The 13,222-nt window shown below is 43.5% G+C and overlaps 1 protein-coding gene across 3 annotated transcripts in view; it reads left to right on the plus strand.

Annotated features, from left to right (window-relative positions):
* Nucleotides 1-2,399: 2,399 nt before the first annotated feature.
* Nucleotides 2,400-13,222, plus strand: part of PHKA2 (phosphorylase kinase regulatory subunit alpha 2) — a 44,820-nt gene continuing 33,997 nt past the window's right edge. For all 3 annotated transcript variants that reach the window (XM_069002680.1, XM_069002572.1, XM_069002647.1), the window contains exons 1-9: nucleotides 2,400-2,515; nucleotides 7,591-7,749; nucleotides 9,040-9,087; nucleotides 9,576-9,744; nucleotides 10,576-10,658; nucleotides 11,272-11,352; nucleotides 12,377-12,475; nucleotides 12,775-12,921; nucleotides 13,151-13,204. In XM_069002680.1, the coding sequence (XP_068858781.1) occupies nucleotides 2,438-2,515; nucleotides 7,591-7,749; nucleotides 9,040-9,087; nucleotides 9,576-9,744; nucleotides 10,576-10,658; nucleotides 11,272-11,352; nucleotides 12,377-12,475; nucleotides 12,775-12,921; nucleotides 13,151-13,204 (918 nt within the window). In that variant the 5' untranslated portion in view covers nucleotides 2,400-2,437. The remainder of the gene's footprint in view (nucleotides 2,516-7,590; nucleotides 7,750-9,039; nucleotides 9,088-9,575; nucleotides 9,745-10,575; nucleotides 10,659-11,271; nucleotides 11,353-12,376; nucleotides 12,476-12,774; nucleotides 12,922-13,150; nucleotides 13,205-13,222) is intronic.

Consider the following 13,222-nt stretch of genomic DNA (forward strand, 5'->3'; position numbering starts at 1 on the left):
TGTGGACCACCAGGCCTTGTAAAGGGGGCTGCATGAAGCAGGTGCAGGCTGAAGGGGAGCAAAGGCTTTGGTTTCCCAGAGGTCTTGGTGGGGAGCCCTGAAACACTCTCCAACAAAAAGCATGAATTACATGCCTCTTACCTGGGGCTCTGTTGTGGTTTGCAGTTGAGCCTCCTCAGTACTCAAACCCTGTTGTGGTTCTGTGGGCAACACATGGGTTCTTTCAGTTCTTTCAGTCACTTATGTCCAAGATTACTCTGACTATGCTTTTAAGGTGAGAATTTAAAGTATTTGTTGTGTTTATCCACAGGGTTTTAGCTGCATGTTTGTAAAGCCCTTCCTGTAATGCTAGTAGCTGGAATACATTTCTGTGAATGCTTTAACTATTTGGCTAATTGCCTTTGTGGTGTTTCTTGTAAATTTATTTAATGTTCTTATATTTATATTTTCAACTGTAAAAAAAACAATAAATTTGCAGCAAGTACAACACAAAATATAGAAACTTTGGTTTTTAGATAAATGTGTTGTTAATATTAGGCTGCATTACAATTCTTCAGATTACAGGATCCACAGTACATAACCTCTTGGAGAAAAAACTGACCCAGCTTTTGCATTTGTCTGCTACATATTTTACCTTTCATGGTTCTAGCAGATCTGGATTTTTGCACAGAAAACCCTGACATAAGTCTGTCCAGTCAATGCCTGCCCTAAAGTCTGCTGAAGCTCTCCCACAAGAATGCTGTAAGCAAAAACACATAGCTGAGTTTAGCTTCAGTAATTAAATTCCCTATGGATACACATATTCCATTGTCACTGACCTGCTCAGAGTATTCCTTTTTTTTTTTTTTCAGACTAAAATATGTTAGGATTCTTTAAATAATTTTATTTTATATATTCCTAGGGGTAGGGAGTCCTTTCTGACTTTGCCACTTAAAAGCACGCATGTATTGTGGTAAAATTTTGCACTTACACCAGCATATTATTTTAGCTCAGTAAAAAATTATCATGCTCAAACTAGCTGAAAACATGTTTTTACATTGGGTGTTACAGTATCTTTTTGGTACTTGGTCTCCCAGGCATTTAGCCACGACACCCAGAACTTGGGGAAAGCTGCAAACACCTGCCCAGAGCACAAAGTAAGATGCTGTGCATTAGCTTGTGACTGCAAAGCTAACTCGGGGGATCTGTAAGGAGGTTTTAAGCTTAGTCAAAGATAAACAGCAACCTGTCCTGTACAGCTGGCACCACCCTGCTCAGCAAACCTGGTCCCTAAGTACAGTCTCTCTAAAAAGCAGTGTCCTGAAGGAGGAAGCTGGTCCATGTTTTGGCACAGTGCAGATTTCGCCGCGCGGCTCTGGCCGATGGAGATGATGAACCTCCGAGCTCTGTCCTCTTTAACTGCTGTGCAGAACCTACAGAGGTGCTGTTCGACGGCCACCAAAGGACCGAACACGTCTCTGAAAGCTGCTCTCTCAACCACGATTTCAGTTACGCAGTCAATGAAGGAAGCACAGCAAGGAAAAGTGACAGTAGTAACTCTGTTAATGCTACAATTTCACATGAGAAAAAAACCCCAAAAACAAAAACAACAACCAAAAAAAAAAAGCCCACAAAGAAACGGAAAAAAATCCTTTCCGACTTTTGAGTGAATCCCACACCTTCGGCTACTCTGCAACATTTGCTCCGTGCTTCAGCACCCACTTTTTCTTCCTGCTGCCAGGAGCACAGACGGAATGTGAAGGGTTTGCAACTGTATGTAACACGTTTGTTGGTTTGTGGTTTTTTTAAGTGTTTGTAAATTTCTAGATCTGGGTTCTCTTTGCCCGACATCCCCTGTTCCTGCTCGCTCTCGTTGGGGAGCTGCAGCCTGCAGTCAGGCAAGGGCAAATCGAGTCAGAACCCTGCCTTGCTCGGTGCCTCTCGGGAGTGTCTGTGGGAGTAGCAGGTTCATTTCCCTTGGAAATCTCCACGTCTTGTTTCTTTGCTAAGTGGGAAAGCCAAGGGGTGTGAAACACATGATAAAGTCTTGCTGCTTTTTTTTTTTTTTCTTTCATTCGATCCGATCTCAAAACGATGGGGTTTTTTAAGGCTGGGGGAAAGAAAAGCTTCCAACAAGTATTCTGGCCTCCTCAGCTTTATTTTACGAAATTACGAAGAGGTTGTATAAAATCGACTTTATTTTTTACAAAAGCCGACGGGCTTTTGTCATGCCATGTGGCCCCTCCTCTGCTCGGTCCCTTGCGCACCCTTGTGCACCCACGGTGTCCCCGTGGCGCCTGAGGGCGGAGGCCGCTGCCCGCCCCGCCCCGCCCCGCCCCGCTCCGCTCCGCCCCGCCCCGCTCCGCTCCGCCGTGTGGGCGGGGAGAGGCCGCCGCCATCTCCGGGTAGCGCCGCCCCGGGCGCGGCCGGGCCGGGCAGTCAGGCCGGCCGTGGGGCCATGAGGAGCCGCAGCAACTCGGGGGTGCGCCTGGACGGCTACGCCCGCCTGGTCCAGCGGACCATCCTCTGCCACCAGGTGAGGAGCAGCCGCCGCCCCGGGACGCCTGCTCGGGGCTGGGGGCGCCGGGCGCGGTGAGGCCGTGCCGGGGCCGTGCCGGGGCGTGGGGCGGCTGCCGGGGCCGGGGGCTGCAGGAGGGACACGAACATCCCTCCTCCGGCCGGCGCACGGCCTCCTGTCCGCATCTCCCGCCCCCGCCTGCGGAGCAGCGCAGGGAATGCCGAGGCGGTGCGGATCCCGGGGGTGCTTGTATCAGTGCACCTTGGAAACCGTGTGGAAAACACAGCGAGTCTGAGCTTGCAGATAATTATAATACAGTGTATGCAATGTGTTCGTGGCCCTATGATACACACCCACCCGTTTTGCACACTATATATATGTGTGTGTATATATATATACGCACATATGGTAACAGCAGCATTACGCCCCGGTGACATAAGAGCTCCGAGCAGGACTTTGTGCCGCGCCTGTCAGCACAGCGCGGTGCGGATCCCTGTGTGGTCCCCGCGCACGTGTGTGCGGCGGGGCACGTCCCAGAGATTCCAGGCTATTCTCCCGCTGTCCGCACTGCTGAGGCTCTGGAGCCACAGGCGGGGCTGCCTGCACAGGCGAACAGTGAAAGAACGAAGATAGCGGGGGTGGTTGGCAAAAGCCAGCTTGCGGGTTTTTTGGTCAGCGCAGTGCTCTCTTGTTAGCGTGCTCGCTTCACCCAGGTGGGCACTGAGGACTCAGAAGGTGTTTGGCAGTGTCATGCTTTGGTTAAAACAATCCAGTACATAAAGATAAGCAGCAGGGGTTTTTGCACAGATCAGTTACCAAATATGTTTTGTTGATGGGAGTTGCAAGAAACTGGAAAGCAGTGAAAGAAGAGGCTGGGACCTAAATGCCCTTTGGTCAGTAAGATTTTTGTCACTGGCAGTTCTTTTGGGCACAGGGTCCAAACACGTGTGAATTGGAGTTTGTGTACTAATTATTGTAAACCAGTAGACATAAATGCAAGAACTGGTATATGTGGTGTGAGAAGTGGTGAGAAGTTAATTTTTCACTCTTGCTGTGCTGGGGTGCAGGAGATGCTTTGGATTGTGTTCCCATCTCTGCCTTTTGTCAGCAGGATGACCTTGGGCAAATCACTTTGGCTTCCAGTGCCTGCCTTGATTTCCTTGTTTGTAAGATGAGGATGCTGATAGCAGCTTCCATTAGGGGAGACATGGAGCCTCTGAGATTCAGAGCTCAAACATGCCCCATGAAAGCTGCGCCTTGATGTTATTAATATTTAACAATAGTAAAAAGGATAAGTAAATGGTAATACAGGAGTTCATATTGGTGACTCAAAATTTCGTAATTGCCATTTAAAGCACTAGGATGAGTGTTCGTGACTGTGTATTGCCTTTTCCGCTATGGGCTCAATGTCTGGGAGAATTCAGAGGTGGGGAAAGGAGATAAGTAAGTTTTCTTCCTTGTGTGGAAAGCAAGTCACAGGCTAGCAGTGAGGCAGAGGATCAGTGGTATTTCGAGAGGGCCCACAGAGATGCTCAAGGCACATTTCTAGGGGTTTTTTTCTGTATATTTATACTCTTTCTGTTTTTTTCACTGCAATAGATTGAAAATGTTGAAGAGGTGCAGTGCTTACTTGGGCAAGTTAGGATGGTTGTCTTTGGGCCACATGCAACCATGTCTTCCTTGGGAGCAGAATAGTCTGTGGCTGGATGGGCTGGGCTGCTGCTTCACTGCTGCTGGTGCCTTTTTAGGGCCTCTCAGGAAGGAGACAGGGAGGTGAGTTTTAGTCATGGCTTTGCCCAGGAGCAGCCTGGCAGAAGAACCAGAAGGTGTTTAAGATGCTTCTGAGGTGCTGCTGCTCAGCAGAGGGAGTGATGTGTGCCTGTGACCCTGCACCTCACATCCACAGCTGCTGGAATGCAGCCTTGGCACATCAGCTGCAGTGCTCTGAGGGAGGGCAGTGACGCGCTCACCTCTGTGAGGTGCAGCAAGGGGAACACGGAGTGTGTGCAGAACATTGGGCTTTCATCAGGTGTTTAATACACCAGGAGCCAGGCTTCTCAGCAGCAGTAATTGATCTTGCTTTCATTCCAATCACTCTAGATCAATATGATTTTAGAGGCAATTTTTAATGGATGATATCTGTGCTACCAGACAGATGTGTTCAGACGACAGGTCCAGACCCCACACCAGGGTTGACAATTTTCTCCGTGTGGCACCTTGTAGGATCAGGTCAGTAGCAAACTTTTTCCTGTGTTGCAGACGATGAATTGTGTTGGTCAGTCCCTGCAGCATGCACAGGGATAGTTATGATCCTGTTAAAGGTTGTAAAAGGAGGCTGAGACCAGACTATTGGCTCCTGTCTGTGTGGGGTCTCCTAGCTGTTGCATATACCCTCAGGGACAGAGGGATGTTCTCAGCTACTTATTACACCTGTTAAATTGAATGAGCTAAGAAAAAAATGTGAATCTTAAGTTTAGGAAATAATAAAACTTAACATCTATGTACATTTTAAGTATTGCTAGAGTACTGTAAGTGAAAAGCGAATGGACCTGATAAGGAAAGCTCATACCTTTATGAGTAACCCCAACTGTATTACAGAAGCACAGAATATGCTGAGTTGGAAGGGACCCACAAGGATCATCAAATCCAACTCCTGGCCCTGCATGGGGCCATCCCCAAGATTCACATCATGGTACATCCAGCTTCACAAGCAAATCTGCAAGATTTGCTAGAGCTTACCTCAGTTTTCATCTGACAGATCAATGAGACAATCTGTTTAATTTCCACCTTTCAGCAAGATGCTAAATGTGGGCTTACTTGCTTTGCTGCTCCAGTTAGAACCCCACTGCTTTTGTGCCTGTACTGCTGAAGTTCTTATTAGCACCTCCTGCCCTGTAGGAACTGGTGTGTTTTGTGATTTGCGTTGTTGGGTGGGGGGGTTGTCTCCAGATGGACAGATAGATTTAAAAATAGGATTGGGTGTGATACAACAGTTTAAAATCTTAGTCCAGCAATCAGCTTTCTGTTGCAGTGCTCTCATGGTGCTGATAAAATTCTTTGCTCCGTGGATCTTATGTGCAGTGTGATTTGCAGGATGAGATCTGCTAGTCCAACTAGCCATCAGTGCATAGATGTAATGCTGTGAAGTATTATTTAAGCGAAAATCTCTAACATTAGTGGGATTAAGTGCACTCAGTGCTTCTCTGGGTTCTTAAGCACCTTGTAAGGGTTGTAGTTTTCATATGATGTCAGCAGGTAACAGAAGAAAGTAATTGTAGTTTTTAAGAGTAAACACTTCTAAAAAAGCTAAACAAAAACCACTGAAAATATTAATTAGTATATTATGTTGTTCTCCTAACATTCTGAATGTGCATGGGGAAAGACATTAACATGTTGTCAGTCCATGAGAGCCAGCCCCGGTGCGTCCCAAAAGCTGGGACCAACTTGTAGAGGAATCAAAGGTGCTGAAATAGTGATAGCTGCCCTTGGAGGTGTTTAATACAGCCTCTTGAGGTAGGCAAGTCCCTCCCTGGGAGCTAAATAGGCTTTTAAAGTCTTGGATAGGCCGTTTCTGTGGGATTTCCATTTTGGTACCCAGAGAGATTTTTATTTTTCAGCTGGCAGCCAGCCCAACATGGAGAGTAGGGAAAAATAAACCAAAATGATAATTTCTCAAACAGCAGAGTGATCTTTATCAAGCCAGGGCTGCAGGTGAATAGATATTTGTTGTCCTGCATAGGAGGGAGGGATACAAAGTGTCCTCTACAAATGTGGGGAGTATGCAGTCTGCCTTTTGAGACCCTGGGTTTTGTCAAGTGGGCACAGTACTGAACTGGGACTTCTGTTACTCCTTGTTTGACTTTTCAAGATCAAAAAGAAGTTTTTTAAGCTGTTTGCATTCCTATGTGCTACATTCCTCATCAAACAGATGAGGAGGTGGTCCTTCAGCTGTTATTTGGTTTGTGAAGACCTTGCTGAGGTGGGGCTGTTGCAGCAGAACTTCATTTCTACTCTGAGTGAGCCACTAAGAGTTGTTGTATTAAACCATAACAATAGGGCCGACTGTGCCCCGTCATGTCTGTCAGGCTGTCACCCCTGTGGTGCTCAGTGGTCACACACAAAGCCCAGGAAACTGTAACTAAAGCCCCTCCCCCTGAAACCAGCTTTCTTAAAAATAATGAGTTGAGTGAACACATGTGGGGGAGAAATGAAAAATTGGTGGATGTATCCTTTTAAATTTTACTTATCTTTACTATTGTAGTCTTTGCCCCTGGTCTCACCAGCCCCAGCAACTAGTCTTCATTCACTGAAATTTTCTATAAAGGCTTGATTTGATTGAAAGTTCTATTGACCTTTTGCCTCTTTGTCTCATTTTTTTGTTAGTCAAGAATGTGCAGCCAAGAAAGACGGTCTGAAAAAATTAAGGATAGTGAAGTGATAGGAATTAATGATGCAATGAAAAATTTAATGGACTATTTGGGATGCAGGAGACTACTCATTGTACTGCTTTTCAGACAGTGCTGCTTTTCAACACCTTCAGAACTTTTTTCCTGTCCATTTTCCAAAGGAGTATATGAAAAGGTTTTTGCATTCATTTAGCTGTCATAAATCCAGTGGGCAGACATACAGAAATAACTTTTTTAATCTCCTAGAAGATAACTAGTGGATTTTTAACTTTCTCAAGATTATGCCACAGACCAGTTACATAGAGAAACATATATCCCATACTCAGTTTCTATCATTAACTCAGTACCCTCTTTTCCTCATAAATATGTAAAATTTAAATTTCCATTTCCTTGATGTATTCTGAATTTCACTCAGTGACTTAGCTACTAATCCTGTGTGGATGAAGATTTCCAGCTGGATGCTCTAAACTTTACAATCTGAAGTGTTCAAATAAATTTTGCATTTCACTTGTGTGAATTTGGGAAAGAAGGATGGAATCTCACTTCTGTTGTGAAACCATGAGCAGCCACAATGTGCACTTAGTGTGAAATCATCTTTAGTTTGTTACCCATTAATACAGGAAGAAGTGATGCTTCTTAACAGGTGGCACTCGAGGTGATAATGTTTGTTCTTTATTCCTTGGTTAGAACCCAGTGACGGGGCTGCTTTCAGCTGGAACAGACCATAAGGATGCCTGGGTACGGGACAACATCTACAGCATCCTGGCCGTGTGGGGGCTGGGAATGGCGTATCGGAAGAATGCAGACCGGGATGAGGATAAAGCCAAAGCCTATGAGCTCGAGCAGGTGTGTCAAGGCTCAGCATAAACCAGTTCCACTGTTTGGGTTTTCTTACAGTAGTGTTTTTGGAGAGTGCATTCACACTGCTGCTGTCCCTGCTATCTGACAGGGTTTTTCCAGCTTGGAGTACGTCTTGTTCCAAAGACAGCAACATCCGTGCAGTATCTTTGGCAACCTTCTGGCAAGGAGGATTTGAGGAACTGGATGTCAGAGAGGCTAACGTCTGAATTAAACTACAAATGAAACAAAAACCTGTATAAGTCAAACTTCCATCAGTTGGCTGATTGTTGAATATTAGGCTTCTGAGAGGTTTTGTGCCCAGATTTACAAGCCTCTCTCTGATTAGACCTTGAGGTCCCTCATGAGGTGTATTATGGAGCAGAAAAACAGGCCTAGGCTGCTTGGATCTTGCAGCAAATTATCTGCTAGACCATTCTTCCCTGTAAAGACAAGCATGCCATTTAAAGTAGCAGCCCTTAGAATGTGCACAGAGGTTGTACATGGTGTGTAGGCATGTTTGATCAAAGCAGAGAAGATAACGATCTCCAAACTGATAAGATCTGTGCTGGAGAGTTGGAAGGGGACATAACTCACACAGTTAAATGCTAAAATCTGCAGCTGGGTAAGTGAGTATCAGAAGTGAGAGTGTAGACAGAGGTGGGTTAAATGGGAAGTGAGGGACTGTTGGTGTCCTGCTGTTGTTTTGGAGTCCACTGGGTAAATTTTTTGCTGGTGTGTCCTGCTCAAACCAGGGAGATCCTGGTGACAGAATAACCTTGACTCAGTTTGCATGATCATATTTTGGGGTAAAAAGATGGGGTTGATTTCTTTATTTAAGGCACAATCTTGCACTTCTCTACATTCACACTTAAGGCCATTTCTCGACTAATCACTTGCTTTTGTTGTACTGTATAAAGAGTGGAAGAAGCTCTACAGGTCTTGCAGTCATGTCAATGTCTTGAAGTCACCTACCAGTGTTCCCCAGATCTGTCACTCAAAAGATTAGTATTGGTATTATTATAAGACATAGCATTCCTTACTTCCTTTAGCTGAATAGAAGGACTGCAGAGAGCTGTTCCACTCTTTAGAGAGGACATTTGGGAAAATATTTCTTCTTCTACATAGGGATGAAGGAATAAAATCTGATTAGTGTATTTTAAAAAAAAATTAGCAAATATGCTTTTTTTTTTTCCCTTTGGCAGGTCATTAGTAGAGGGTGTGAACTTTGCCATTTTGGATGTTGTTTGTAAGAGCTGATGAGGCTGAAAGTGTCACTGGTCTGTTTTATTCCTACAGAATGTTGTGAAGCTGATGCGGGGACTCCTGCAGTGCATGATGAGACAGGTAATGCCATAGGATCGAGTTGAATTAGTAGATGTTGTATTTACAAAGCACTTCGTTGAGGTGTGGGGTTCTTGTGTCTTCTGTGGAGTGAGTTTTTTTTGCATGTGTGCAGATGATGGTGTGGGGAATGTTCTTAAAACTCTTGAGCAAAACTCTGACCTTACTTCCACTTCTTGTCCAAGTAACATTTTGAGATTGTGCTTGTAGCAAAGCAGAGTTTTGCCTTTTCACCAAGATGCATGCCCATAGTTTAGATCTGAACTCAACAAGGTAATTTAATATTATTCTTTCCCGTAGAGATGTGGATTTAACTGGAGTCTAAAGTCAGAATTGTGTTTAACCCTCTGGTTAATCAAAACACACTGAAGTGAGGTAACAGGAATTAAGACCTCAAGTTTCTCCTCACCTAAGAAAAATTGTTAATTTTGAAATAGTTTGGAGAATTTCTTCCAAAATGTTTCAGATTTGAGATTTGTGATGTTTTTTAGGTAGATAAGGTAGAGAAGTTCAAACGCACTCAGAGTACTAAAGACTGCCTCCATGCCAAGTATAACTCTGCAACTTGTGCCACGGTGGTTGGGGACGACCAGTGGGGGCATCTACAAGTGGATGCAACTTCCCTTTACCTGCTCTTCTTGGCACAGATGACTGCATCAGGTAAGCAGAAGATATTTTTGCCTTTTGTTGCAGCCTTTTCTATTCCAACTTTTCTTTAAAAAGGAAAGAAAAGTAGTAACTAGCTTCAAAGATCTTTACATAATTATTACTCAGAAGCAAGTAATGTTTCTCTGGAATTTCATGTTTGTAGTAACTGGCAGTGTCTATTTCCTTAATGTTTATTGGCATCAAATATGCGAGATATTTAGAGTTATGTCAGAGAAGTCTCATGTTTACAGACTTCATAGGGCATCCTACTGGACAGCCACATTTCTTCAGAGTGTGGCAACATCAAGTCAGGTGCCACTTGTGCCATCAGTGTTTCTTGTCTTACTGGTGCTGTTTTATCTTGTGTTCTTCTTAATCATACTCCTCCTGTGAGGATAAGGATTTGTTTCCTTACATGTTTTTCTGTCCTTGGAGCCCCTTGCAGTTGAGCCCTGCAGAACAGGCACCTGGTCATCCTGAAGGTTCCTAGGTAGAACACTAAGCAGGCAGAGGGCTGGGGAGCTGCAGGAATTGGTACACACTGCTCTGGAGAGCCAGAGCTGGCTCAGATGTCTCTGCTTTAGACCCACGGTCTGAGTGTCACCCTCACAGAGGTAGTTTTTGGTTGGTCTTTGAAACAGTGGATATTGGTGGGGTTTGGAGTATTTTGTCAGTAGCAAGTATTGAGGCTTGCTGCTTGACCTTTGGAAATTAGTTTGAGTTTTTCCTTTGATTTCAGTGGGCAGGAGCTGGTAGCAAATAAACAAAAACATGAAACTCACTGAAGAGTAACTATTGCAGTTCTGATACAGTATAATTATTCTCTTCCCTTCTTTTGATCAGGGCTACGTATTATCTTCACTCTTGATGAAGTTACCTTTATCCAGAATCTTGTTTTTTATATAGAAGCTGCCTACAAAGTTGCTGTAAGTAGTTATTTATATGTAAATCATCTGAACACTGCTCAAGTGTGGGTGGAAAATTATTTCTTGCTGGAGAAGTAAAATAGGGACTTGTTTTTTCCATGGAAAGATATCAGCCTGTCAGTACATTGTGAGCAGCATCTTTGGAGATGTTGAGAGGGCTGTGGAGGGTTTACTGCTGCGTGGGTGAGGTATACTTGTTCTATCATAATAACAGTGGCTTTTATTGATAATTAATAATATTTCCTGATGTCTAATTAAAAGTCTTGTGGGCCTTTCTAAAAAGGGCAGGTTGTTAGCAAACCAAGTTGAAGGGACATGGGGAGAAACATGCACAGGGGCAGGGATAAAGGGCTTTGTGTGTTCTGTGAAGGCAGTAATTCGTGACTGTATACCTGATCCTGCTGGGGTATATCTTTATGTACTGCTTTTCAAACATGAGTAGGGTCTCTTTGGAGACTTGGAGCCCCTTTTCTTTTTTCTTTTTTTTGAAAACAAATAATAAACTAATTTCATGTAGCAGTGTGGATTTGTTGTGGGACAAGGTGGGGAAACATTCCTTTTGTATATAATCATGCCTTTTTCTTGATGTGTTTTTCTTGTGGTGTTGTTGCAGGATTATGGAATTTGGGAACGTGGTGATAAGACAAACCAAGGAATCCCTGAACTGAACGCGAGCTCTGTAGGGATGGCCAAAGTGAGAATGTCTTCCTCACACCTCCTTCATGGCTGCTGTGTTATGCTTAAGGGCTCTGACAAACCTGATGGCTTCCTTTGGATGTCTTCCTGGCTACTGCAATAACTAGCTGATTGTATAAGAATTTTTGTTTAGATATGAATGAGTATTCTTTAGTGTAAAATCTTTGTGATAATGGCTCTCATTGAAGGACCTCAGCACAGTTGTTCCAGGGATCGAAAGAAGGGTACCAGGTTAATTGAACGACGAATCTGACAGATTCAGTAAGATGCAATCTCATAAAGAGGCCTCTGGTTTTCTTTCCCTCCTCAATTTTCCAGCCTCAGTGTCATATGTGATGTTCTCATGGTAAGATAAAGTCAGATGTAAATTCTAAAAAACAGCAGAATATCAGTTTAAGGAATTTTCTACAAGTATTTTAGAGTGAAAAATAAATGAAGATATACTTAAAAGAAAGTGGATATTTCTGTTTCCCTCATAGCACAAGGTCACAGAGATGCTAAATGAAGCTTAGAAGGCCATAAATGTAAATGTGTAATTGACAGCTACCTTATTACATGGTATCTGAGGGACAGACAGAGGACAAACATCATTAAGGTCAAAGGTATATTTGCCTTTCAGCAGGATTTGTTAGCTCTTGTTTGCACTGCAAGAGGGAGAAACTGCTGGTCTTGGCCCCACACTGATATAGGAGGCTTATTTTGGAATATAGGACAGGAGGAGCACTTTTTATTAAGTATGTCATTATTTAGATGATGTCTCAGTGGAAACCCAGCTCCTGATTTTTTTGCATTGGCTTTAAATTGTAGGAAGGAGCATGAGCACATCAGAAATAACCAGAAAATAAAACCATAGTTACTTTTTCTAAAATATTGCCAAGCTTCCCTTTAAAGATAAAAAAAGTCTGTGAAGCAAACTTCTGTCTTACGTAATTTCTTTCAGAGGTTAAGCACAGGTGCTAGGGTGTATACTTGGCTTAAAAGGTGTTTAATGATTTTGGGTTGTGGTTTGGTTTTCTTTGAAGGCTGCTTTGGAAGCAATTGATGAACTAGATCTTTTTGGAGCTCATGGAGGACACAAATCAGTGATTCATGTTCTTCCTGATGAAGTAGAACACTGTCAGGTAAAAATTACGAGGGGAAAACCTAACACCCTCTCCCTTTTGCTTTTAAATGAAATGTTGATTAACTAAGCCAAGGATGTAAGGTAATAAGGATGGCTTCAGGCTATGCTGCTCACCCTTTTTCTAGTTGATATGTGAAACTGAGTAGTGTGAAGCATTCTCGTTCTAACTCAGTTAAAAATAACTGCGCAGAGTTCTCTGTCAGCTTGCAAATAGTGTAGTCTCATTTGCACTTGACATAGTTTTTTGAAGTAGGCAAATTGTTTTACATCCCTCTCTCCTGTTCTTGTTTTGCTCAGTCTATTCTGTACTCCATGTTGCCAAGGGCGTCCACTTCAAAGGAGATAGATGCTGGCCTTCTCTCTATTATTTCTTACCCAGCTTTTGCAGTGGAGGATGTAAACCTTGTTAATGTAACCAAGAGTGAAATCATATCCAAATTGCAGGTAAGGATTTACTTTGATTTTTTTTTCCAAAGAGAGGAGCAGAACCTCTTTCTAAATCAAAAATCCTATTTAAACAAGGGTTGCCAGACTTGGTTCATTTATGCATGATGAAGAGAGGGAGGAAGATCCCTGAGTGACCCCTAAAACTCAGCACATACTTTTATGCTGATGTTAGTCTGTGAGGGAAAAGTGTATGTGAAATTTTTTACAATGTTGTCTGTTTTCACAGGGCCGCTATGGCTGCTGTCGCTTTCTCCGAGATGGTTACAAGACGCCCAGAGAGGTACTTCTGATGTATATT

Source organism: Aphelocoma coerulescens, chromosome 1 (assembly GCF_041296385.1).
Source record: "Aphelocoma coerulescens isolate FSJ_1873_10779 chromosome 1, UR_Acoe_1.0, whole genome shotgun sequence".
Lineage (NCBI taxonomy): Eukaryota > Metazoa > Chordata > Aves > Passeriformes > Corvidae > Aphelocoma > Aphelocoma coerulescens.